Source organism: Pangasianodon hypophthalmus, chromosome 28, assembly GCF_027358585.1.
Source record: "Pangasianodon hypophthalmus isolate fPanHyp1 chromosome 28, fPanHyp1.pri, whole genome shotgun sequence".
In the NCBI taxonomy this organism is placed as follows: Eukaryota; Metazoa; Chordata; class Actinopteri; order Siluriformes; family Pangasiidae; genus Pangasianodon; species Pangasianodon hypophthalmus.
In genome coordinates this window covers 14537304-14565099 of record NC_069737.1, presented here as the reverse complement: position 1 = coordinate 14565099, position 27796 = coordinate 14537304, and the positions used below count along the sequence as shown (strand labels likewise).

Below are 27796 nucleotides of genomic sequence, written 5' to 3'. Positions count from 1 at the left end.
TCATTTTGAGACTCTTTTTAATAGTGAATACTGCATTACAAAGCAAGAGATTGCATTTCATCATCTAGACATTCATTCATTCATTCCCTCATTTGATTGGTCAGCGACTGAGCCACTGACGCTCATCAGTCACTCGATCAGGTCATGCTTTGGTTTCTGCATGCAGTCCCCTAGTCCATGTTGTAAATGGTAAAGTACAGTATGTGTATGGTTTGAAGCATGCCTAATAAGAATAGTGCACAGCAGCTTCCAGGTTAGATCACACACCTGTATGAAAAAGTAATATTACAATCCTCGTGTGGTATGACGGTGACCATTAAAGCTAAATCGCCTGCTCCTGTTGTAAGTCGTACCAAATTGTGATTCAGGCCTTTAGAAGAAAAGAGGTCAGACAACTAAAGTTACTAAAATTAAGCACAAAGAAACAGAAACAAATTAATTACAGATGTGAGAAGCCAACCGTATAACAAGAACATATCTCTGTGGATCTGACTGGACTTTGTGAAATGATATATCCATATAAATAAAGTTTAATAAATAATGTGTCTGTAATAAAAAAAATATTAATAATGAAACGTTGTCAAAATCCATCTTGAAAAAAGCTACTCACCTGAGTCTTCATCTACAAAAAAAGCACAACCTAGTTACTCATATCTTTTGGTATGCCTGCTCAAAATATGCAAAGTATAGTTCCTGGTCACTAACAGATAACCATTAGTGTCTACTAAACATTGAGCCTTTGTTAATTCTGCTCTGGTGAGTGTGCAGCTAGGTGTGTGAAAAGTAAGTTCACACATTTTTATAAAGATTGATTTAGTGGCAATTATGCATATGCGTGAAACAGAAAGACAGAAAGATAGAGGAGGAAGAGGAATGAGGAAAAGTTCAAGGTGAGGTCCTGTTCTTGTGCTTAACTGCTACATTGTGCATACGATAAAGAAAAAAAAAAAACTTTCCTACCCGAAAATAGCCACTAATGAATTCAAGAAACCTACTAAAGTACATAGATACGGAATAAGAAAATAATTTCATACATTCAAATAAAAACGCTGATGAAGTAATAATACCACATGCCGCATTTTAATCAAGTGATTGTCAGTGTGTGTGTGAGTGAGTGCATTCATAATCAGTGTCACCCTGATTTTGTGTGTTGTGTGTGTATACTCATCAGTAAAAGGTCAGCATCTTTGGACACCATTAGTTAGGTTGCTATAGTTAGGCTTTTATATATTTATATTTTAAATGCCTTACGTAGCTCCGATTTGGCAGAATTACACTAGAGTCAGACGTCTGCAAGACGTTATTGTTCGAAGGTCAAAGGGCCGTGAGTGTACGGAATAGCTGCGTTAGGCAGAAGACTGAGGCTGTGAGTGCGGTACACTGGCGGGCCAGGAGTTTAATGCTGAGCTCATGGCATGTCCTCCTTTCTGTAGCCATGCCCAAGCGCTCTGCCGCCCGTGCAAACTCCTGATAGGTCTGCGCAACATCTGCAAGTCCCGACAAGGTTTGAGAGTGGCGCTCCTGGCACCTCTGGCAGCTAGAGAAACTTAGGCATACAGCTGTCAGGTGCACCAGTGAGTGAAAACTGTCCGCTAGGGCTTGCAGCGTCTCTGCTGGGGTCTGCCCAGCCTTCACGACCTGCTGACAGCCAGCCAGAAACCCTCGTGCCTCCACATGCAGTCTGCGCTTGTTTTCAGAAAAGTGGTCTGCACATTTGTCTCTGGGATGCTCTTGGATGCAATCTTGGTCCTTCATAGCTCCATCTAGGACAGTTAATAGTGTGTCAACATCTCTCTGCAGAGCCAGGAAGCCTGTTGGTGGTAAGGGGTAATGCTGGGCCAGTAAGGAGGTGATAGCATCTCCATGAGGGTCAGAGAGGAAGCAGTCCGGGGTGTCCAGAGGTGACAGAAGGGGGCCAAGTTCAGTGGACGAGGAAGGTGGCAGGACCACACGAGAGAAAGCTGGGAGGGGTGAGGATGGTGAAAAAGAGGAAGAGGAACCAGAAAGGGATGAAGGAGGGATAGATGTCACCAACGCTACCCGGTCACGTATGCTTTGCTGCGTCCTGCAGGAGAACTCATAGACAGTCAGCTCGTCATCAAAACTCCCATTGTCCAAGACACTGCTGAAGCAGTTGGTATATGCTGATTGGCAGCCGCAAACCTCCATAGGTGTTTCAGCACTCTCGATTACTGTCTCACACACTGAGGCAAGCATTGAGCTGCAAGTAAGGTCAGGCTTTACATGTAGATTTGGGCAAGGCAGGGCCTGCGGCTGGGTGTTGGTGGGCTTGGATTCACAATTTGTGAGAGGTTGCGAGTGTGCACCCACAAGAGGCCTGCTTCCTGCTTGTAATCTGCTGATCTCTTGTGACGTCACCACACTCCATGGTCCATTAAGGTTTTGCGTAGTAACCACAAGAGATGAAGGGCTGATTTTGACAGGGTCAACCGATTTCAGGCTTGAAGGTGACTTTGGAGGCCAAGATAGTTCTTCGGGTTCAGCTTTCTGTTCTCTTTCCACATAAGAATTATTGCAAACTACTTCCCCATACTCTTCAACCACCTCCGTGACCTCTTCAGACTTTACCTCAGTTGTGGTCATGTCTTCAGAAAATCTCCTTGCTGGTTTGGCAATATCTACAAGACTACTGTTACTAGCTAGCACTTCCTGGGAACGGGACAGGTACAGGGGCAAGTTCTGGATCTTTCCCCGCAGTGTTGAAGCAGAGAGGCGACCAAGAATACCAGAAGAACATTGCGCGAATACGTATCCCTGGGTAAGCGGCCCAGGAGATACAGTGGAGGATAGTTCTTTCGTGAATGGATAGCCAGAACTGTCTGCGTCACCAGAATGTGGTTCTTTTGTGCAGACTACAGGTTCTGTCTGAGGGAAGAGGTGCCTCGTTAAACAAAAGAGACCGCTACTGTCGGATACTGCAGACATGCTCTGACTTCTTGTTCTCTCTGTTGGCTCTATTGAACATTTTTGAATGCCCATTTCCAGACTTTCTACATCAAGCCTGTCCATGCCTGGGCTTTGGGTGAAGGATATGGTTGGGACTGTCAAACAAAGCGAGCTAGATGCAGGTATTTGATCTAATCGTGGAAGTGAGCAGCTCTTTTTCCTGTGCAAAGGTTCCTGAGGTGGACCTTCTATCAGGGATTCTTGGTCATTTATTTTCACAAGTAAAGCATCATCACCATAATCCCTGCTAGGAGTGCCAAAAAACAAGTGACCATCAAGCAACCTTTCAACAAAACCTCCTACCGCACCTTCTTCTTCAAGTCCATCAGCACTGCTTGTGACGTTGCCTTTTACTTTAGGCTCTGTAGAGGTGCGTACTGCTACAATAGCAGGCGAGGCAGTAGACATGATTTCGGTGACAGACTTAAACTCCATGGAATCTGGTTCCATCAATATAACCTGCTGTTTCCGCTGACTTGCCTTACTGATTTTGTTACCATGGAGAAGATGATAGGTTCCAGACTCACTCGGTTTGGACGGGGTGATGGGTTTTGATTCCATTTGTGCTGGCTCACCCTCAGCGTTTGTTAGAGATGAGACTGTGGGGCAGGAGCTTTGATCTGACAGCCCATCAAGGTGGCTTTCACTAAGATGCCCGGGTCCCAACCAGTGATTTGGGATTTGGTTGTAATGTTTTGTTCGGTCTTTTTCAGGAAATGATACTAAAGAGGTGTGCTCCGTTTCCAAGTAGGAACGACGCTTTCTGCTTCTCTTGCGGAACCTTGGAATTTCATTTCTCGTCTCCGTCTTTAGTTTTTCTTTATCTTTTCTCTCTCTCTTTTTACTCTCTCCTTCTCGCTTCTTTCGTTCACCAGCACTGATGCCAATATTACTTAGGCTCAGAGTACGCTTCATGACACTTGAATCTCTAGAACGTTCTGGAAGGGTGAGAGGTATAAATAAACACATATGATTTTTGCTTCTTTAAAGACATAAAGACATAAAAGAAAATGATCTAGTACAAATAATCTAAACTCCAGATTTTGTGACTCGCCACCTAAGAATCACAAATACATGTATGTGAGAGTACATAATGGGAACAAACCTTTAGGCATTGGTGCTGACAAAGGTTCCTCAGAAATGAATCTCTCCTGGGCATCAAAGAACTCATCATCTGAGCTACTGTCCCCAAAACCTGGAGGAGGCAGAAGAATGGGCACAGGCTCAGTCACCCTCTCCTCCTCTTCTTTGTTTTTTTCGTGAGTGTGGTGAGGAGAAGCTGTTCTTGCATGGACGTGACTGCTATCGGGCGTTACATTCGAACAGATGTTGTAGTACTGTTGTGCATCACCCTGGTTGAATGTAAACACACACTCTCCTTGAGGAGGCTCGATGCTTTCGAAAACGTCCTCTGGTGCCTCTTGTTCATCTTCATCAACTCCCTGTTCTGAATATTCATCCTCACTGGCCTCAGTAGGACTGGGTAGACATTCTGCGATGCTAGACAAGGCAGCGAGACATAAGAATTCGTCATCATTGGCAGGGAAATCAATGGAACACAGTTCATCATTGAAATCGCCGTCTTGGCAATCCGGTTGACTCGGACATGGTGCATGAGTATCAACATGGAGGTAATGGTCTCTCACATTCAGTTGGCTGACACAGTTAGTGGAGAAGTAGGTCAAAAAGTCATCCTCCTCTAAAGCGTCCATGGAGTCGCTGGACATGCTGGTTATGAAGCGTGAGTCTGTGTGAAATGAATCTGATGCCTCTGATGGTGGGTCCTCCACAATGATGACACATGGTGGCTCCTCCTCCTTGGGCTCTTGTTCAGTCGTCTTGGTTTCCACCGTGTCGTTTTCTGCAACAGGCTCCTGCTCCTCTAGTCTTACTTTCTTTGTTTCTCCAGCTCCATTCTCCACACTTTCTTTTTCACTCTTGTCTTCTACATCCTCCTCTCCTTCTGTGATGGCTTTTTCTTCCTCTTGTCCTACAACTTGACTATTGACCAAACTGATGGGTAAATCAGTTTGGGTAGGACTTGTAGCATGAACAAGCAGAGCATCCACTTCTGAGTCTTCGGAGTCGCTGCAGCATCTTGATACATAACCTACACAGAATACACATATCCACACCGTATTACTGTAATTCAAGTGGTACTTATCATCAGTACAGAGTATTGAAGAAGACTTCAAAGTATAATAAAGATATACAGAGTTTCCTGGTTCTATCATCATGTGCTTCTGTTCTAGTCCTGTTTCTGCCCCGTCCTGTCACTGGTGTGTTATCTGATTGTTTTCATGCGTTCTGTGTTAAGCCCTTAATTAGTTTGTCTGTGCATATCCTGCCATTTTGTGGTCTTGTTGCGAAGTCTTATCATCCATTCATGTCTTTCAGTCCACGTCTTCACCATAAGACACAATAACCAAACTGATCGAGGTGAGACACAGACAGGACGAGGAGGAGACAGAACTAGAACAGAAACTAAATGACAAACTTTTTCAGAACTAGCATAAAATAATCAAGTGTCATTTTTCTACTTTGCTTTTATTGTACGTATTATTGTACGAGTATGACTTCCTACCTTCTTCTGCAGATATACGGTGGCTCTTTGATTCGACCGTCCAGGGGAACACACAGATTTGAGGATCTATGAATACTTTGCAATAACCAGCTACCAGACATGACAAATCCTTAGCAGGCACTGACTCCAATAGCAATGTTATGGGCTGTAGGGGAGAGACAGAATGAGGAGAAGGTAGAGTATGTCCTGTTATATACCTTTGAATGCACCTACAGTATGTACCTTAATGTCCTGCATGTAGATCTTGACCAGGCTAACACTTTCCGACTCCGTTACGAGCTCCACCCTGGTGATGCTGCTGAACTCCGTCAGTGTGGTCATGATGCTCAGCTTGTGATTGATCACCTGACTCACCCCGTACTGCGCCCCCACCAACAAGCTCACCGTAGACTCCCTGTCTTGCAGCTGCAGAGATGGAGAAAGGAGTGTGTATGATACTAACCGGGGTCACCCAGAACAGGATGGGTTCCCTTTTGAGTCTGGTTCCTCTCAAGGTTTCTTCATGTCATCTCAGTTTATCCTTGCCACTGTTGCCTCTGGCTTGCTCGTTAGGGATAAATCTGGATCTATATCTATATCCATATTTCCGTAAAGCTGCATTTTGACAATATCCATTGTTAAAAGTGCTGTAGAATTAAAACTGAATTGAATTGAATTAAACATTCTGGGGGATTTGGCATGAAAATGAGCTCCAAACATTTAAAAATAGATTACAAATGGAAAAAAATCATAATGGTTGGGTTCCTGAACATGAGTTTATCATGTGAGGTGTTTAAGATACTGTGTAAATGAGATACTGTGTAAATAAGCATTTCCTCCTATTTCTTTTCCTCCATTTTTTTCTTTTCTTTTTTTATGGTTTAGAAAACCCAAATTAGAATCGAACAGATGGTTTGAATAGTCTAAATTTGAGATATTTAATTATCATCATGAGTGTCACACTCTCAGCTACTTCCTCTTTAACCTCTTTCTTCTTTTTATTATGGGCCTCTTTATACACAGTAATATTTCCATGCAGTTGGAAAAATCTAGCTAGCTTTTTACCAGCCACTACTTATTTACAGTTTTCTGTCTAATTTGTAATTTGTTAATTGGTCATATTTGTAACCTTTGTTTTGAATTTTTGACTTTGCCTTCAACAAGGAGAGGAGGCAGAAGAATTTGCTGTGTGTGTCTTGAATTCTTACCATCATGGTGGCACTAAAGGATTTTCCCCCGTAAGACTTGAGTTCAGACATCTCGCTCAGGTAGTTTATCCTGGCCTGGTTTACTGTCATCGCCTAAAAGACAGACAGACACACACACACACACACACACACAGACACACACACAGGTGTATTCTATACACTGAAGAAATAAAGATACATAAATTCTCATTAAATACATTATCACTCTAAAACACACACACACACACCTTATGCTTGTGTTCCTGTAAAAGGATCTTCTTCATGTGTAAACTGATGGCTTTTCTCAAGTCCTTCTCTCTCATGTTCTTCAGCAGGGTGCTGGAGACAAAGCTTTCAATACCCCAGTCCTTCCTGTGGACACCAGCATACACACACACACACACACACACACACACACGATAGCTTATGATTATTAATTTGCTAGATTATGGTTAGTGCTTAAAATGCATGGATAAATGTGTGCGACTGTATAAGCACCTGTAGTAATGTGTGAGACTTACATGACGGTCTTTAGCGGTGTTTTGGGTGACTGGCCGGTGCTGGCGAGTCTCTCCTGTATGTGCAGAGCTGCCAGTCTGAGCGCCGTGTTACACTTCATCTCCACGGCAAACCTCTCCTGCAGGACATCGCTCACGCACTATATACACACACATAGGGAAAGAAAGTGAATGTCAGGGCTTTTTTATTTTTTTTTAACTTCTGACACTGTCATTGTATCATTTCTATTGTCTAGTTTTTGCTAAACAGGAGGTACATCCATATTGTCCTTATTAATATGTGTGTTTGATTAATGTTATTTATTTATTTATTTATTTAGCATCCCATTACTGTGGCTAGACACTGATCAAGTCAGTGTTTTCGTTCTAAGCTGCTTGCTTACATACAAAAATATCTAGAAGGCATCAGCACTTCTACATTTCTTTTAAATCGAATTATAAAGTCGAAACAGTAAATAATGACGTTCAACCAAATATGTGCTCTGGTTAGCTTTTAGACATGGATCAGAGATCGGTTTTGTGGACCACATCCGGGTTCAAAAACAGATTTTACTCTTAACAAAATAGATCAAACTCTCATTGCTGAAAATCTCTGGTCCATAAAAAGTTAAAAAAAAAAGAAAAAAAAAGCGCTACATAACATAACAGAACATAACATTAAACAGTTCATTTTTCATTTTACAATGAAACCACACACACACACCTATTACTTATGAGGACTTAGCTTACTTCAAATGAGCTAGGATAAAATAATCCAAAATCGAACACTGATATAGTACGTTTCAAATATTGTGAAGGCCACGTGATCCAAATTCCCATAAAACACACCTGTAAGTAGAGATACTCGAAGGCTACAGGGTCCTCTTCCAGCAGCTCTTGTGGATATTTAGGCATGAAGCAGACACGAAACAGACACCGGTAGTCATGAGTCTCTCTCTTCTGGACCACCTACACACACACACACACACACACACACGTGCACACACTACATTCAGTCACCACTGTGTTCGCCATGTTTGCATGAAAAAAAATTCAAAAGGAAACCCATGGAAGTTAGCTTAATGGTTGATTGATGCTAATTTAGTGTAATTTTACTTATACTGAGTATTTTCCTAGTAATTTACCAACACATGTGAGGAATAAGTTTAAATTTCTGACAAGTTTGTGCTTTTACATAGTCCATACTGAAGACTTACCTAGCTAGATAGCTAACTACAGATATTAGCTAGCTTATACACAGCAGCCATGTTTATTAGTTGCTTAGTAGCGGCGTTTTCCTGAATTTAACCACATAAACAAGTGTGTGGTGTGTTCTCCTTCTTTTCACAAGTCTAGTTTAAATGCACAAGTTGTCTCTGTTATACTATTCTGTTTGTCCAAGTTTTATCTGAGTGCTAGTTCAGATCTGCAATGACTTCTGGGAACTGTATAAGATCTAAACCCAAAATTGGACAAACTCTATACCATCTGATTGATTCCAAACACTTGTGTATTGTGTGCAGTGTGTGTGTTTGTGCATTTTACTTCTTGAATCAGCTCCTCGTCATGCAGCAGAAAGAGTTTAGCGATGCTGTACTGCTGCTCGAGCACCAGACAGAAGTGCTCGATGCGGGATATAGACAGCTTCTCTTTCAAAGTCATCACAATGTCCTAGTGAATGAGAAACCAGCACAATACACGTTAACACACCCAACACACACACCCAACACACACACACACATGCATAGTAAAAAGACACTGAGAGGAGGCTGATGGTACTTCTCACAATTTGATTAAATTTGGCACCATTATATAATCGCTATTTCCTAATTATTTTGTTTTGATGCTGTAATTATGCTGTAGCTCAACAATGTGAAATATCAAATAACGTTAATTTGATTGCATTGTTCTGTTGATGGAATAGGAAAAGTAATGCAGTTTGAGCTTTATAGCCCTTTTAATCGACTTTTAAGTGCCGGGGGCCGAATCTCAAACCATTCTGCGCTTTTTCATCAAATAATTCAGTTCCTAGTCAGTTCAGTTCCAGCAACCAAAAACTAATTACCGCACAATCTCCGTACCTTAACAGTGGTTTTGGGCTCGAATTTGAAGGCTTTGGTCTGTCCGTTCTCTAAATAGACCTTCAGGACGTTGGGCAGGAAGAGCAGAGAGTTACCCTGGAGGCCAAAAGAAAAAAAAATCAATGCTCAGAAAAGCAAGAATCAGAAAATCCCTTTTTGGAGAGAAGAGACAAAAGCAAATATCTATCCAAAGATCTGGTTGTTTTTTTTTTTTTTTCATAACTTATAGGGGCTTCGGTAGCTCAGAAGTCAAGGCTCTGTGTTTAGTGACCTGAATGTTGTAGCCACCTTGAGCAGGAATCCTAACCATCCTCTCCTAAAATGTGTGTAGACTGGATTCTGCTTGGTAAAACCCCCAAAATGTTCATCTATGATCAGTTTTAGCATTCACATCCTAATGAAGAACCTCTGATCATCTGAGATCACCAATCTGCAGTGGTTACTCCCATGTATCCAGAATTCGTTATTAACAACCTAATACTGTCTGCCAAATAAAGTCAGCTTAAGGAACAGATCTATAAAGAGAAACAAGATCTATTCAGTTTAGTTAAGGTGCTCCATCCCAAACCGTAGACAAAACTCCACTACGTCTCGCGCGAATACATGCAGGCCTCCTTAAATAAACGATTAATTGAATAATTAATCAATTACTCGTGAATTATTGAAGAGGTCTGTCTAAAATGCTGCATGCTTTTTTTTTCTTTCCTGTACTTCTGCTTACTGACTCACTTTTACTCCTACCCTTGCGTCTCAATTTCATAGTTTCTTACAACAGACAGACATTATTATGTGCCAATATTCAAATATCTCACAACATTCAATACAGATGATTTTGTTATTAAGTATCGTCTCTCCCCATTAAGGAAAATCTGCCTAAGTAGGCGGCATAAAATCTGTCCCATTTGAAAAAGACGGTATAAGGACGTCTAAGATTTCTTAAGGTTATTTTGGACAAATATTGAGTTCTGCGACTCTCCTGTTGATAATAATGTAAATCAAAATAAAAATGTAAGCAATTATCAACGAATACAGTTCGAAATGAAAATGGAACAAGAGAAATACAAACCATAAACACTAATGCACAAAGACTACCGGAGAAGGGGATGTGGTTTTTCAAGGCTATTAGTGTAAAATGATTCATATCCAAAATGCCCTGTTTGCCGACTCTCAGATTTCAGATCACTTCACTTTATTCAACACACACACGATTAATTCAGGAGTGGAGCCCACTGTCATCTTGCACTGTTTTAGTCCATCTGCTTCAAGGTTCGACGTGATGTGCGTTCTGAGATGCTTTTCTGCTCACCACGGTTGTAAAGAGGGGTTATTTGAGTTACCGTAGACTTCCTGTCAGCTGGAACAAGTCTGACCATTCTCCTCTGTCCCTCTCTCATCAACAAGGTGTTTCTACCCACAGAGTCACCACTCACTGGATGTTTTTTGTTTTACGCACCGACATATCATCACCACTACTCCACAAAGAAGACAATGACTGGAAACTAAATATCTGTAAACAGTGCTGTTTATTTTTCTATATAAAGGATGCATTCTAAGAGCCGTACTTTTAATTATGGCTATTTAACCTGCAAAGCCAAGGATTAGGCTACGGCTGAGGAAAGTATAGTGCAATAAACTGATTTTTATTCCCTTAAATCCCTGGATATACAGTGGTCTAAGTCTAAGCTCACCACTAAGAACTATTTTTATTTCATTTTAAAATGTAACTGACACTTACTGCTGGAGTACCATGTTTTTTGGTTCTTTCTCTCAATTTCTCTCACAGAGAAATACACTTAGATAATAAACAAGAAGTTGTCTTTTAGGGAAAAGTGGCAAAAAAAAAAAAGGGTCAATCTGTTTCAAGTGCGGGCCAGAAAAAAATATACACAGTCTGAGATTTATAAACTAGCAAGATCTACTGAATGGCAGTGGCATCTTTGAAACAAAATGACTGTTACAGGTCTAAATTTACTTAAATATTGAAATGAATTTGCCACCTGTTGCTGTATTTATCTTTAAATAATAAACTAATCAGATTAATGCACTTTTAATGATAACTTTTTATTATTGAGACGTTCCACAAACACACACACGTACACAAGTTAACTCACAAACACAGACACTTACATGGGTGTGAACACACAGAGAAATGTCTGCATGATACACACAAAGACTCAGAGAGCACAGCTAAGTGAAGCGTGCACCGAACCTGCGAGTGGCCGTTAACGACCACTTCCTCGGCGAAGCGCACCTTAACCGGGTTGGATTTTAGCTTAGCCCTCTTCTCTGGGGTTATGAAGGACGACTTCGGCCCCTAACACACACAGACACAAAAAACCCCACAGTCCTTAATACTGCTAATATGGAGCTAGCTGCATTGCACAACCACTCGAACAACAGCCACTAAAATAGACAATTAGTAACATTTACTGTAAAAGAAAGGCGTGGATGAGGCTCTTCTTAAGTTACAGTGTCAGCTAAAACTTGCGGGAAATCTTTCCCTTGACGTGCTCTTAAGCTTCCTCTACTTTTATTCTACATAATATGCACTCCATCAAGTTTCCTGGAGTTTAAAAAAAGTGCACTCTCAGCAGAAAGGAGGAGAAAGTGGAAAAGAATGCTGGTGTGGATTGGACCAAAGCCCTAATTTGTCTTTGCTAAGATCTTCGTCACATTGTTTATAAGATCTAGTGTGGTCAACACTGTGTGTGTGTGTGTGTGTGTGTGTGTATACACTCACCACTGTTATTCTGAGGACTGTCATTGTTACGGTGTCCTGGCACTCTCTGTATACAAGAAAAATAAAGTGAGAAAGACAGAGAGAGAGTGAGAGAGAGAAAGAGAGAGAGAGAGAAAGAGAGAGAAAGAGAGAGAGGGAACAATCGCATATCCACTTGTACCATCTGGAACTTCGTGTGGTCTCGTAATGAATGATTATAATATACATATAAACACACGTGCACGTCCACACGTACTTGATAACGTCGGCAGCTTGCTCTGTAGACAGATCATCGACAGCGACGGTGTTGATCTTCACAAGCTGGTCACCAGGTAAAAGTTTGCCGTCTGCAGGACCCCCTACAACACACACACACACACACACGTTTGTAAGGACCTGCCACTGACATATTTATTAATGCTGACAATTAACGTTATATCTAAATCTAAACCTAACCTTAACCTCAGTAACCAAAAGGAAACTCTCTCCAAAAGGCTCGTTTAGTTGTTGTTGTTTTTTTTTTTAAATACAAGATGAAGTTTATTTTTTGTGTGGACCAGCCAAAGCTCAAAACTCTCAATCAAATCAGCTTCTAATATTCAGTTTGTTGGGTGCACTCTCTGGCACTCTGAAATGATTCAGTTATATTTATACCAAGGCAATTACATCATCATCTCTCATTGGGATGGAATAAATTCAGTAAACTCGTGATACGGTTGGGTAACAGATGGTCTCACACAAACCCGCACCATGATTTCCTGTCGCTGTTTATATTCTCCAGCCAAATAAACCACACACACACACACACACACGCACACACGCTTTTATCATTATTAATGCTAATCCAAATGACTCCTATTACTACTGAAAGAAGTAATTATTGGTGTTGTGTCTGTGCTTCCTGTTCCTCACAAACACAACACAATGATCAACTGTAGAGGAGAAGATTGTAAAGTTCATGTAGTAGAAGCAGGTACTACGTTTGATACTTTTTACCAGATCTTATGGAAGACACTAAATTGGTTTAGAGCTTTGAAAAGGAAAACAGACTAAGAGCAATATTCAGCGTGCTATGAATTAACATTCGACATTAACCTCAGGCATTATTTTTAACAAACACCCAAAATAGTGAATTTTAAAAAGCGTGATAAAAATCATTTACATCCCGCACATATGTTACGTTTTCCCATGGCTAGATTTAATGAACTGTCAACATGCAATAATAAAAAATATTAGGATGTGCTGGATCAAGTGCTATTCTATAAGCTGCCGAATAGCCACATGGATAAATTAAAATGATTTAACGTGATAATTACAATTAGGATTATTCGTGCCGTGGTATATTCATAATATACTACGCTCCTATTGCATGTTTATTTCAATGCCTGTCATCTTTTCATTTATATACTGTATAATTATATTAGTCTTTTATATTTTTCATTTTAAAATTGGTTTAATCTCTATGTTAAGACAAAGTTTCCACTTTCTAAATAGATGTTTGGCTAATACTATAAAATCATGGGATTCTTTCTGTTTTTTTCCCCCCATCAGCTCTGATCACGGTTTCCTGTGATCCCGTCCCTGCTCTGTGTTATAACCATGATGACCGATGATGACTCAATGTGCTCTATGTGTATGAAGGTGCGTACCTGCGACGACCTCCTCCACCTGTGCTGGAGTGTGTGTGGACACGGTGAAGCCGTGGGACTTGAGGTCAGGGTCCAGCGGGATCTGAACAGTCACTCTGACTGGACAGTTTCTCTGTTCCTGAGGACTGGCATCAGTGCCACGTCCATCATCGTCCAACACACGCTCTCTACGGAGACGGAGAATGAAAACTTAGGAGTTAATTACACACACACACACACACACACACAAACACATACACACGGGCACACAAACACATACACACGGGCTCACACACACACACACACCTGCTGGTGGACTCTCTGGAACGACGAAGCCAGCGTCCTACCACCTGCTCCACTTTGCTGGTCCTGCGTGACGGAGAGCGGCTGCGGTCCCGGTCCTCCATTGAGCTACACACACACACACACACACACACACACACACACACACACACACACAAGCACACATGCACTCGGGTTAAAGATGATGTCATATACAAACTGAGTATAATGGATCTTGGAAATTGTCCACGTAAGCAATTCTACTTTAACTAGATCGCATTAGTGAATTTTATTACATACGTTAGGTGCATTCCACTGGTCTTAATGAGCTTAGAGTCAAACATACCTTATAGAACTGCGTGTGTGTAGTTACATCCAAGCCTGTTTTTTTTTTTCTTTTCCATTTTTCTCATTTTTTCTATTATATCTAATTCTTATAATACCTAATACCTTTCTTATACCTATATACTAATGTATATACCTCGTTTGATGCTGCCGGCCTGTTCATTGACCTACACAACGGATACCGACGATGAATTTTGGATTTTCACCAATAAGTACCATACTTGTGTCCTTTCAGTAATCGCATGTTACACCAAAAGGATTGAATTTTCACAGAAAGAAAAAAAAGTTGCTATTTTTATGAAAAAAGTTACTTTTTTAGCCCAGTCTAGAGTCCAGTCTCGAGACGTTTTCTGTATTGACTTGGACTTGTCTCAGTCTTGGGCACTGGTCTCACTAAATATGGTCTTGGTCTGGCCTGGAGTTTGTAAAAATATATCTGTGCTGCAAACAAAAATTTTGACAAGAAGTAACAGTCTAATAATTGTCGCAATTCACAAATGAAGCCAAATAGCTGAATAGCTGGCCTTGAAAAGGATTTCATGGTTTTCAGTCTCAATCTTTACTTCGCCTCACTTTCATTTGGACTCGATCTTGACTTGGCATCGACCCCCATAAGAATATGTCTGGTTAGTCCTGGTCTTGAACTTGTCTTGGACATTACAACGGCGGTCTTGACTACAGCCAAAAATTTATATAATCACAATATAAAATGTTCCTGATATCGTCTCACCACTACACAATGATCTCAGTTTCTTGCTGTAAGTGGTATAAGTGGTCATTTAGGCCCCTAGACCACCAGGGGGCCCTTAAGACACTTTACAAGCATTTGGGAAGAAGGTTTCAGACAGTTGCTGTCTGAGAGGAATCAGACAGGAATCCCCGTGTTATGAAAAGAATAGCAACTGCAATTTATGCAACCAAATTAGGTAACTAACGTCAGAAGATCATGAAGAAGCCATGATCATGAAGCGTTCATATCTGTCTGAAGCAGGAAAAAAACACAAAAAGGAAAAAGCAGAAGAGGAGAAATGGACCCAATACACCGGCAAGAAATAAATTCATTGGATTTAGTCAAGTGTTGAGCTAACACACGTCAAGTCGCTACTGGCTATGACAACAGTAGCCTGCTGACAAGATAATAAGGTATTAATTTTGTTCATTCTTGCATATAAAATAATATGATTAGTGCTGCTTAGGGCCACATGAATATGTATGCAGTGTGGAACTGAAACATGAAACAACTGAAACAACGCTCCATACTGGACGTACTCATACTCATCCAGGGAATCAGACGAGTGGCGCTCTGTTTACCACAGCACATGTGACTTTATGTTGTGTCTGCTGTATACAATACAACTACTACGCTGTGGTACGCCAAAGTGCTTTCTGATAGTGATAAAGCACAACTGGGATCACTTTCACTCCCAAAGAGATCGCATCCCACATCCTACAGGCCCACTAAAAGCACATCATGTGTTATCACACACATCCCAGACAGCTTGGTGCCGAGAGAGAGAGAGAGGGAGAGAGAGAAGAGAGAAGTTCGCACTGGTCGTCATGGATGTTTTGTGATCTCGGGTTTCGCTATATCAGGACAGCGCCATTATCCATCTCTCTGCCAGCGATCAGCATGATTAGCGAAGTCAGCGTGGATAGCATTGATAATGATAACGAAGATGATCAAGATCATCAGCATCAATTTCAGTGTTAATAGTAGAATGAGTAGAATAAAATTATTGGCACCCTTCATGAAAATGTGCAAAAAGTCATATATTAAATAAATCGCGCACATGATAAATGATCTTTTGTGCTCAAATCTATAGGGACATTGTATGGATTTTTTAAAACATTTTTCTGAGACGTCTACAAGAGTCTCTTTTTGTAAAGTCTAACAAAGTTGGAGACACTCGTAGAGGATCTCCTCCATACAAAACATTTTAACCTCCTTTATAGTCTCAGATTTGGGCATGTGGGCTTCCTCTTTGGGTTCACGTTCCAAAGTCTAGTGGAAACCCTTCCCAGAAGAGTGCAGGTTATTATAATCGTAAAAAAGGAGGGACTAAATCTGGAATGGGATGTTCAACGGGCACATATAGGTGTGATGGTCAGGTGTCCACATTCCTTAACCCATACAGTATATCAGCAACAAAACAGCTCAGATTTTACAGTGGGGTATCAGGTGCCTTGTCACCAAACACGCTAATGGTGTTCATCACGCTTGGTGAAATTCAGGCACCGAAGGGTTTCTTTCGTGCAACACTTCTAAAGAGCTAGTGGTTGTGAAAGTGATTTTGAAACTTAAAAACAAGAGGAATCAACTAAACTGTAATCTTTGGGCTCTTTTTTTTCTTTCCCTGTGTGAGGGTTGCCATTTTTGGCAAATTTCCAACTATTTTAGACATCTGAAACTTTTTGTTATGGCCTGAATTGTGCATATCAGTATTTTTTTAACTGCTTATGTATTATTATACCCATTACCTGATTTGTGCATGTTAACAACCATCTGTATCTTTGGTCTTGAAGACAAATGAGAAATAATAACTTGTAAATTTTTCAAGAATGCCAAATTGTCTGCATTTATTTAAAATATTCCTTAGTATCATATATTTTTGAGAGAAAATAGTACCATTTATAAGAATGAGTGTTCCATCATTAATATCAGTGACAAGAGACCAGAGACAGTATTATTAATGTGTATTTTATGCAAAAGTGTGTCGGCAGTTATTCATAATATTTTACAATTACCGTAAACTTAATTCATAAGCTTTTTCTTTTTTTTTTTTTTATAAGCTATACACAAAATGAAACCAAAATGAAACCAACAAACCAAACCAGACTAAGGAGGAGATAAGAAACATCTTAGTTTAATTATTAAATAAGGTGATGATGGAGATTCTCTGAAACAAAAGAACACTACTGACCTAATTTATATCCTTGTGATAAATTATCAGTGGTGGTTCAAAACTGCAAATGAAAAAAATATTTTTCTCCAATATGTTTTGAGTTTAAAAGCAGACAGCTCAGATTTAACTTGCATTTTCATATCCCTGTTTGGGCGTGTTCAGAAGAAATCGATAGTCTTTCCCTTAACACTGTTTAGAGCTTCAGCATTGATGCAGATGAAAGTGGAAATCTGTGCATAAATTACCCCAATCATCTCCCTAAAGCATGGCTTTACACGCTTACATCTCTCTTTCTTCCCACGCCATGGCGAGAACATTACCCGGGGCATAAGCCCGACAATAAAAGCACTCGGCGTTACTTTTTTAAAACTGGAGAATCACTTTCATTTCACATCCTGCATTAGGGCCAACTTAAGGCTTTTATTGGTGCTTGTTAAAAGATGCATACATGACTGTATAACCTAACATTAAGTGCAGACTGGGATTAAATTGTCTCTCTATCTGTAAATCATCAGATCAATAAGATGGACTTTAAAAGTTTGGCTTGTGATGCAACGGCGGAGACGCAATTCAAAGTACTTCACACATAATTCATTTGCAACAGCCTTCATCTCGCTCTCTCTCCATCTCTGGCTGTCTGAATCCCCCCCCTCCATCTCTCTCTCCGTGACCGTCTAACTCTCCCTCTTTCGCTCTTTTTCCCGCCCGTTCTCTATTCGATTAGAGGGCACTGAAGTGAGGCGTAATTCCGTTTTATGCCCACCTCCTCGATTTAAAATGCTCTGAGAGATCCCGGTCTCTGAGAGAGATAATGTCTTCCCCTGTCTACGGTTAACTCTAACAGGGACTGCGAGGCGTTGATGCTAAACTGCCGAGTCCACCTTTCACTGCTAGCTTTAGTAAGCAAAAAAAAAACAACAACGTTTTGTAAACTCCACAGCACATGAATGAATGGATATGTGAAACTCTCAATGGAGTGCAATGAGAGGGGATGCACTTATATTCAGAAACGAAGGGATAAAGTGGCAGGGAGATGACCCTGGGGTTTTAGAAGGGTAATTGGAGTAACTGGATTACTCCAGGAGAGAGTAACTGCGTCATACAACCTGAGCTGATCACAGGGACACACACACACAAACACACACACAAACACACACACACACACTCCACACAAACAGTGGGGATGGAGGAAAAATAATGGAATCTCAGATGCAGTGTGATTTTCTTTGAATAATACTAAAATTGGTGCCTGATAAAAATTGTTCTTTACTCATCTGTGGCTGGGAGTCCAAGAGAGCAAAACTGGCCATGCTCTCTGGGTGGGAGGGGCTTACTCTATCCCCCCTGTCAATCACAGTGATACCAGCCAATCGTAGGCATCTGTGAGCTCATGTATGAGGAAGATGGCAGATAGCACTTTCCTCTGAGTGTTACGCTGCCCTGTGGTGCAGTACGAGCAGCAGTTTGAAAAGATGCGGTTGGCTGGCTTTACGTGTCTCAGAGGAAGCACGTGTTAGCTTTCGCCCTCACCGATTGGTAGCTGTTGTATTATAGCAGAGCGCTGGTTGGTGGGCGGGAACTGGCCAAAATCAATGATGTCAAAATAACTGAAAGATCCAATAACTCTACACTCTCTACATGCTCTCGGGTTTGGGGCTTTAATTCTCCAATCATAAGAAGTGTTTGATTGTAATGTGACATAATACATACAGTATATTCAGTGATCCATGAGAATTAATTTCTATTGATAAAATCACAAAGTACGAATTTGGCGTTTGTCGTGTTTTGGAAACAAAATATTAAAAAAATAAAGTTCATACCCTGTTTTAATTGCAGGCCTAGACAACACGATATAGCACAAATCTTATATTTTGTAGTGTTTATATAGCAGGAAACCATTCCAGTGCGGAAAATGTGTATTTGTTGTGTGTTACTTGTGAAAACCGTCCATAGTCATCGTTGACTTTCTGCACGTTTTTCTTTAACGGCTTTCAATCTCAGCATTAGCCCGATATCTGTACATTCAAAAAAATAAAAAGCATGCAGTTTTATCCAAATCTCGGCGTTTGTAACGCCACCACTGGAATATCAAAGAGGAATAGAGACAAGGAAGACAGAAAATATATTTGCTGTAAGTTCTGTAAGTCATGCCGTACCGCATACATTCAGTTCTTAAAGGTGCAATAGTCTGTACTGCTTGTACAAATAATCTGGGTGATTTGTAAAACATGATAAAATATAAAGCCTTAAGCCATGACCTTAGCACAAGTGTATTAAGGTGCTGAGAAAACCTGTTTGGAAAACTGATTTCCGGCCCGGAAGTCTTGTTTGTGATTGGCTGCGCTGTGGATTCTGAGGTGGAGCTTCGTGAACATGGGTGGGTGGGAACGGGGAGGGGAGAGGGGTGGTTTCAAGGAGATAAAATACATTCAAATGTCAAATTCAGCTACTTATCTGTTAGAGAGCTAATCTTGAAAAACACTGAATAATCGTACTTGATGCATCTTTAAAGTGAATAAGAGGAGCTGATTTGATCAGCTATCACAGTAGCATGTGTAACTAAACCTCTTAATAAAGAATCGATTTATAATTCAAAGTTGAATCATAGCGTGATAGCAAAACACACACACACACACACACACACACACACTTACCGTCTTGTGTGTTAGAGCTCCATCAAAGAGAAACTGTCGTTTACAATGCACTATGTACTTCTTTATCCATTAGTAGAGCAGTCCACTCTCATATCAGTACACCGTCAGCATTTATTTCAGTCTAATATCCATCACGCAGGTTCGATGTTGCACTGTTTGGTAGTTTATTCCCTGAAGTTCAGTAGTTTACTAGCTCTACATCACAGCTTGTCCGTCTGTTCGAGAAGCTCTCTTCTTACGTTCTGTAGACTCGCACAAATCCACATCGTTCACTTGTAGAAACACGTAAATCATTCCTCCATTTTGTGTCTGAATTGTGGATTATGCATCTGTCAAAAATAACAAAAACACTGATCATATTACGTTTCATAAGAAACAACAGCACAATATCAGACCCGTCTTCTATATTAAAACTAAGTCCATCACATTGATTAAAGGTTTAAACTCGTGAATTGAAAGCGAATTAAATAAAGTACACCGTTCCTTTAATGGGTTTGTCCACGTTTGATGCTGAAAAGATCACGGACACAATAGTGAAGTGAAAAATGGATGCTGCTCTTCATCAGCGTCAGCAGCACTGAAGCTTATTTATGTATTCAAGTGCAGGACGAAAGCATTCATTAAGAGCCGAGGATGCATAATTGGCACAGAAACTGTGTGTGTGTGCGTGTGTGTGTGTGTGTGAGAGGGAGAGATATCCACTCCTAAAAGTAAACAGAAGGGCAAATGGAAGAGATCATTTATCACAGTGACAGAAAGACAAATGAGAAGATACTCCCATCCTCACACTCAATTGTTTTAATTTTCTTCTAATCCTGAGATAATTACAAAGTAATTACTACGATATCACGCTAGTGATGCTTTGATAACTAGCCGCTGCAGTTAGGAGTTAGAAAACAAAAATTATCATTAGCATCATAATTCACTGACTCTGTGAGGAATTGTTTCAGGACACTCAGGAAGCGTCTTGTCTCTCATTCAAGTCTAGAAACTGATTTAAACACAAAAATGGGCTGAACAGAGACGACAGATGAAGGCAAGAGACACATGGTGTGAGCTGAATTGAGAGAAAGAGAGACAGGAGAAAGAAAGACAGAAAGAGTGAAAGAGTGAAAGAGAAAGCAGGCAGGCTTAGTGTAGTCCCTCCGGCCCATTTCCGTTCCTGAGTGTTGAATTATTAATGCGTCCTGGACAGAGACAGAACGAATGCGCCTCTCTCGTTCTCCTTTTTTTTTGATCCATCCTTCTGTCACACTTTTCTTTCCTGTAGCCCGGGACACCATGATCTTCTTCCCTTTCATTCATTTCTCTTGTTCTCTAAGACTCTGTAAATAACTCTGTGGATCAATTAACGGAGGTGGCTACAATCGATTTGGAGTAAAGATGATTGGAGTATTTCTTCACCTGGAGAGCTTCCTCTTAAGTACATTGTATATCACGGTGCTGCACACAGCTGGCATGTCAGCAACCTGGCCATGAGAAGCTACTTCCAGGGGTTTGCACATACTGTCCATCCTCTCGCAAAATGCAGCTGATTAGGTTTAACAGACAACCAAAATTAGCATACAGATTATCCAGTGGGTGGACAAAGGGAAACAGATGCAGGTAATTATCTAGAGGGGGAAATGATGTGCATGAGTAATGTTTATACCTGAGGTTGGTAATCTTTTTTAAAATTTCCCGTTGATACAATGTACTATTCTTACCCACTGTTGCATATTCAGGACGACATATAAAAGTGCAAACTTTGCTAATAATGAATTACAGTTGGAAAGCACCAGTGTATGTGTATTTTGTGTGTGTGTGTGCATATAGCATACTTTGTTTCTTTCTGTTTATTTACCCACAAAAGCAAGGTGAAAGAAAGTGAAAGAGAGAGAGAGAGAGAGAGAGAGAGTTTGACCTCTAGAGTGCAAGGCATCAATAATTTATCCAGAAAATGCTGCTGGTAGACCTCTCTCTCTCGCACTCTCTCTCACTCTCTCTCTCTCTCGCACTCTCTCTCTCTCTCTCTCTCGCACTCTCTCTCTCTCTCACACACACACAGTAATGTACAAAACTGTGCAAACAGTATAGTAGAGAAAAACTCTCTCTCTCTGTCTCTCTCTCTCTCTCTTTCTCTCTCTCTCTGTCTCTCTCTCTGTTTGTGTGAGTAAAGTAAAGAAAGTGCACAGCAATAAAGAAAGGCCTTAACAGAGTAATGTATACTGACAGAACACCGATAAAATTCTCTTTCTCTCTCACACACACACACACACACACACACACACACATACACACACACACACATACACACACACACACACACACTAGTGGTGGATCTTCTATAGGGGCAGTTCCACCATATAGCATATATCAGCTGTTCAACAAATGTTAATCTTCATAAAGTCCATATATTTTAAATTCCACTGAAATACTAATGAACTTTTCTGAGTGACCAAAGTTTAAAACTTTTAGACCGAGTGTGTTCATTTATGTCAGATCGCTATTAATCGAAAAGGTGAGAGTTCAAATCCTGGCACTGCTGACACACCTGAACTCCTGAGCACGGCTTTTAACCCTCACTTCCTCCGTGATCGATCGTAAGCTCCGCCCCCAACATTCGTTCAAGCTGTAATGTGTGGAGAAAGCATTGTCTTTTACTATACAAGTGTGTTTAGTTTGAATGAATAAGAACTAAATCATTTGGGGGTATGCTGTTATAGGAAAATAATCAATGATGGAGTGGAGGTAGTCAAGATACTGGAGATACTGTACCCACCCTGTAGCTGATTATTTTCCAATAACAGCATGTACTGAAGTGTTTTTTTCCATGAAAGAATGACATGTATATTTATCCTTTCACAGTTACATTTAATGTTGTGGAATGTCCATGAAACAAGTTCTTGTTATCACTTATGTTATAGCAGCTACAAACTGTCATTTCCTCATTTTCTCTTATTAGAGAGTAAGACAAAAAAAAAAAGCTTGTTACCAAGAAAACACAAACTCCTCTGTCCTGAAGACTTTCCTGTGGTGGAAAACATGCCCTGACACTGGAAACTCCTTCCGTAAATGTTAAATAATTTTAAGTAAACATCATCTGCCATACTGCCACAAGTCCCTGTGAATGAGGTGAAACCATAACACATGCACTATTGTCAGAGCTGCTGTTATAGAAAATTAATCAATGCCTTCTGACCAATCAGAAGCTATAATATAAAACACAGAACGACAAATGTTTGCTAAGGTGGATAACAGCCACAGGCTTTGGTACATGTTTAGCTAAAATGTTGAATGTCAGGTTGAGAATGTTTGAACAGAATGTCCGAAAAAAAAAAATCAATTGATCAAATTAGCCGGATTGTGCATTAAGACAAGCGAGCGTGTGTGAGTGTGTGTGTGTGTGAGCATCCACAAGTCCCTAAGCAACATCAGCACATTCCCATTAGGAGTCTGGTATGTTCTATGGATAAACAGATCTACCACCAGGCCATATAGTCAGTATTCTTTAAAGCCTTAAAACAGGATAAATGGCTGCTTTTATTCATGAGCTGCCTGGAAAACTGGTGTAATGGGGTTTAGTGTGTGTGTTTGTGTGCGTATGAGGTATAATAAATGGTAATAATAAAGAATTATGTGCAGGAGTTCCTGCTAAAAATAATCGCATAAATGAATTATAGTCACAGACTTAAAACGCTGACTCATTCGTTCTTTCGTGTAGATGGATTAGATTCAGTCAGTCTGTACCAAAATAGCACTCCCGCTCCTGAAAGGCTCTCCTCTTCCAGCCACGCCCCTTTTTAAAAAAAATTATCACCTGCACCAGTGTCGTCATTACCGAAACCACTTTTCATATTTGGCACTTTCGATAAAAATTATGAAAAAAATTATAAAAATTATTCATCCAATTACGCTGCGTGTCCACCATAGAAGAAACAATACAATAATATATTAGAATGAGCGCATTAATATAAACCTTGTAGCTGGAAATATTGTCAGAGCTGCTGTTATAGAAAATTAGTCGACACCTTCTGACCAATCAGAATCGAGCATGGTCTTACATTACATAACTAGCTAATAGCCATAATAGCAGAAACCAAGCCACTTTGAAAGAATCACCAAATGTAGTTACACGATACAAATTGTTATTAGCTCACTGAATAGTTTGAATTTACTAAATGCTAATATGATTCAAATTTAAATTTATGTTAAATTGTTAAATTCATATTAAATTGTTAAATCTACGTTAAATTGTTAAATTTACATTATATTGCAAAATTACATTTAAATCGTAATTTAAAAAACTATTACCTTTAATATTCCATGTGAACACTTATTTTTTTATTCATAATGATAACACCACAAATTGTTCATTAGTCACCACTGTCATTAATGACCATTTAAGACGGCCCGTTAAGGCAATCATTTTTCAGGACATCATTTAAGAGCGATGCTGCTAATTGCTGTCGTGAACATTGTTGAACATCTTGACAGGTCTATTTTCGTGATTTGTGGGAGTTTGCAGTTTGCAGTTTGCCTAGACTGAACAGTGTGTCGTTTTACTCCTCTGCCTGTTTATTCTGTTGGGGCATTCGGGAGGAAAAAAAGTACAAATCAAGCTATTCCTCAAAAGGTACGCCAATAGTTCCACTCAAAAAGTATGTGTATTCATCGAGACGGGTTACGTAGGATGAGAAGAGGGTAACCACTGAAATAATCATCTAATAGGAATCCGATATATTGGCAATACATTGCTGTATGAGTTGCAATTATCACAAGCTTATAAAATAGCACTTGATCCAGTGCATCTTGTTAGTTTGTCCAGCTACTTGTACAACTTAATGAACCTATGAAATACTAAATCGAGGTCATGAAATTGTAACGTGTGCATGAGATGTAGGCTATTTTATCACATTGTGAGTTGCTGAAGAATGTTTTTGTTAATCCGGTGTGCTCCAACATCAGCATTTATCTGATCTCAAAGCAAAAAAGATTTCCAAAAAATACTTTATGTTCTTTTGAAAGTTAAGAAATATTGAAATTAGTTTTTCTTGCAGTGTTTTAGTTCCAAAGTGCTTCCAAAATATATTAGCACTTCTAAAGTCTACTGTAGAAACTGTATTGTATAACTACATGTTTGTGTCTATATGACAGTAACATACAGTACACTAGCTAAGCTAATACCCTTTTTATTTTCTTTTGCATAAGACGTAGCTTACACTATGTCTCAGTGTCATGTCTTTACCAAGTCCATGCTGGATATACATTTTTACGACCAAATGAAATTCCTTAAAAATGTTTTTCTTTGCTTCTGACAGACGAACTAATTCGACCAAGGATCTGGATTTGCGCAGCTTAAAGATGTCACCCAGGTCTTTGTCTCCTTCTCAAGGCCAATCCTTACACACTCATCCTTCTGCATTATGAGACAACAATGTGTGTGAGTGAGAGTGTGTTGTTTATTACAGCCTGCTTTAACCCACTTTCACTGAACTGATTTATTTATAAAGCCTTGATTTTGGGTTATGTATGCAATTTTTTTTTTTGGTTAACCATTCAACTCCATCATGTCAACACACAGAACAAACATAATGTCGAATTAACTCTTACCAGGTTAAATTAACACCTATAATGGTGAACTAGTGCATATACAAGGCTAAATTAACACTGTTGAACTAGCACATCCACTGTATAGAATAACATTACTGAATTAATGAATGAACATTAGTGAGTTAACATCCATAATATTGATTAACACATTGTGTTGGATAAGCAAACACACTGTACTGTGTACAATTAAAAGGTATGGTGTTAAAATGGCACAGATACAGTGTTGAATGTGTTAAATTTACACTTACAGGATTTTATAATCTTGAAGTCTTGAATTTACACCTGTAACAATGAATTAGCCCTGATAGTGTTGAATTAACATCACAAATTTCAATCTACACAGATGTAATGCATAATTTACACATACAATAATGACTTAGCATACATACACTCTTGAATTAACACCTCCATTTACTCCTAGAATTAATGACTGTATTAATGCCTATTCTCAGCTACACTTCTATAAAGTATTAACATCACACTTTAGGCCATAGTGTAGGTGTTAATTCAACAAATGTCTCTCTTTTACATCTTCATACTTACAATGGTGTAAAGAAATATTAAATATTTTTGAAATACTCACCTCTAACGTATATATTTGACACCTCAGGTCACAAAATTATCCATATACATATAGTTTTATAGGGACTGTAAATGAAAAATCCGTTAAAAACCGTTGAAAAGACGTTAAAAATTTTAAATTTGAAATTCTGTACACGGCGCGTGGTATTCGAGAGAGCCGCGCGCACGGCGCACGAGAGTGAAGATGCACTTGAACCGTTCAATCTGCTGTGGGCGCGCGCTCCATTCTCTCTTTCTCTCTCTCTCTCTCTCTGTGTGTGTGTGTGTGTGTGTGTGTGTGTGTGTGTGTGGACTCCTAATCGCCTAATCTCTGCCTGACTCTATAAACAGTGCTAGGCTAGCAGGCTAGTCTGTAGTCTCAGGCTATAGTCTACATTTTCTAGCTTTTCTATAATTTTCATTATTTTTTATTTATTACAGTCCAAACACCAAATGACCACCAGGTGGCAGTAGATACATAAGTTTTAAAGATATATTACCTCCTTTATGTCCATTAATTAAACACCCTTTAAGTGAGTGATTCAAATCCCGGCTCTTTTTAAGTGAGTCAAATTATTTGACTCAGTTCATCAAAAAAGAGTCGACTCTTGCGGTTCCCAAACTTGTCATTGACATCTTTTTATTTCCAAAAAGATGTCAATGTAAATTTCTGCGATGTATATACATTTTTAACCTGTGATTGTTTACAAAACAGTTTTATTTGCAAAATCTCGATCTACCCTTTAATAAACAAAACAGCAGCTCATATTTTGCGCCTCATAAATGCGAGTCGACTCTTAAAGTTCACCTAAAAGAGCCGTATCAAAGAGCCGACTCACAGATATGAGCTGCAATTTTTTTAAATGTTATTATGACCTATGAGTGTTCTTCTTATGGCGGAAATGTTTCATGTAATCTTACTCTACTTTGTAATAAAAAATAATAATAATAATAATAATTTGCAGCTCATATATGCGAGTCGACTCTTAAGGTTCACCTAAAAGAGCCGGATCAAAGAGTCGACTCGTTTGTGAACGACGCATCACTGCATCACAGTGACAGTACCCTGAGTGTAAAGGCTTTTTTTTCTGTATTTATGAGCAATTCGTGACAGATTGGTGACTTGAAAGGCTGTGTTTCAAATCACCACATTGTTTTAGTGTTAATTTATTAAAAAAAAAAAAAAAGAAAGAAAGAAAAGTGATGACTAATTACAGAGCACGAAGCAGAGAGACAAACTTCTCATTCAGTATTAGATAAAATTTTGTTCTTACACTGTATAAGCATGAAAATTTACTCTAAAGATTCAACCGTGGTCCAAATATCTACCTTAAGTGAGTTTTATATGCATGCTACAATATTTTGGTCCTCTAAGAAAACCATTTCAGGCAGAACACAGTAGTGACTCGAATTTTGGCTCTTTTCAGTGAATCGGCTCTTACTGAACCGACTCGACTCCCAAACGGCTCATTTCCATTTCTTTATTTCTGAACCGGACAGTTTGCGATATTTCCACCTCTGAGTGCTCTCCTTACATCAGAAATCGTTTCATGAAATCTTACTCAACCTTTTAATAAGCAAAATAACATTACATTGTGGCTCATATATGCGAGTTGGCTCCTAAGGTTCAGCTAAAAGAGCCGATTCAAAGAACCGACACATTAGCGAACGACACATTATGACACCCCAGTGAATGTGTAATTTTGTTTTGTCTCTCTATAACAATCTTTAAACGTGTTCGTGTCTTGAAAAGTCTTGGTCTCAAACCATATTTATTTACTGGTCCTTTATAACAATAGTGATGCCTAAGATATGAC

At 39.6% G+C, this 27796-nt stretch overlaps 1 protein-coding gene across 2 annotated transcripts; it reads right to left on the bottom strand.

Moving 5' to 3' along the window:
• On the bottom strand, positions 1 to 26259 carry LOC113547356 (FERM and PDZ domain-containing protein 1). Of its 2 annotated transcripts, none has more exons than XM_053230975.1 (17): positions 26002 to 26259; positions 19827 to 20155; positions 13949 to 14053; positions 13664 to 13830; positions 12271 to 12373; positions 12036 to 12081; positions 11505 to 11609; positions 9296 to 9391; positions 8760 to 8885; positions 8064 to 8183; positions 7239 to 7375; positions 6966 to 7089; positions 6739 to 6831; positions 5774 to 5956; positions 5552 to 5696; positions 4073 to 5077; positions 1 to 3905 (listed from the first exon to the last, which is right to left on the bottom strand). In XM_053230975.1, the coding sequence occupies exons 3-17, from the start codon at positions 14047 to 14049 to the stop codon at positions 1315 to 1317; spliced, it is 5142 nt and encodes a 1713-aa protein (XP_053086950.1). In that variant the 5' UTR covers positions 14050 to 14053; positions 19827 to 20155; positions 26002 to 26259; the 3' UTR covers positions 1 to 1314. The 2 variants fall into 2 exon arrangements, with proteins under 2 accessions (XP_053086950.1, XP_053086951.1); XM_053230976.1 differs by having other exon boundaries at positions 11547 to 11609.
• Positions 26260 to 27796: the final 1537 nt, after the last annotated feature.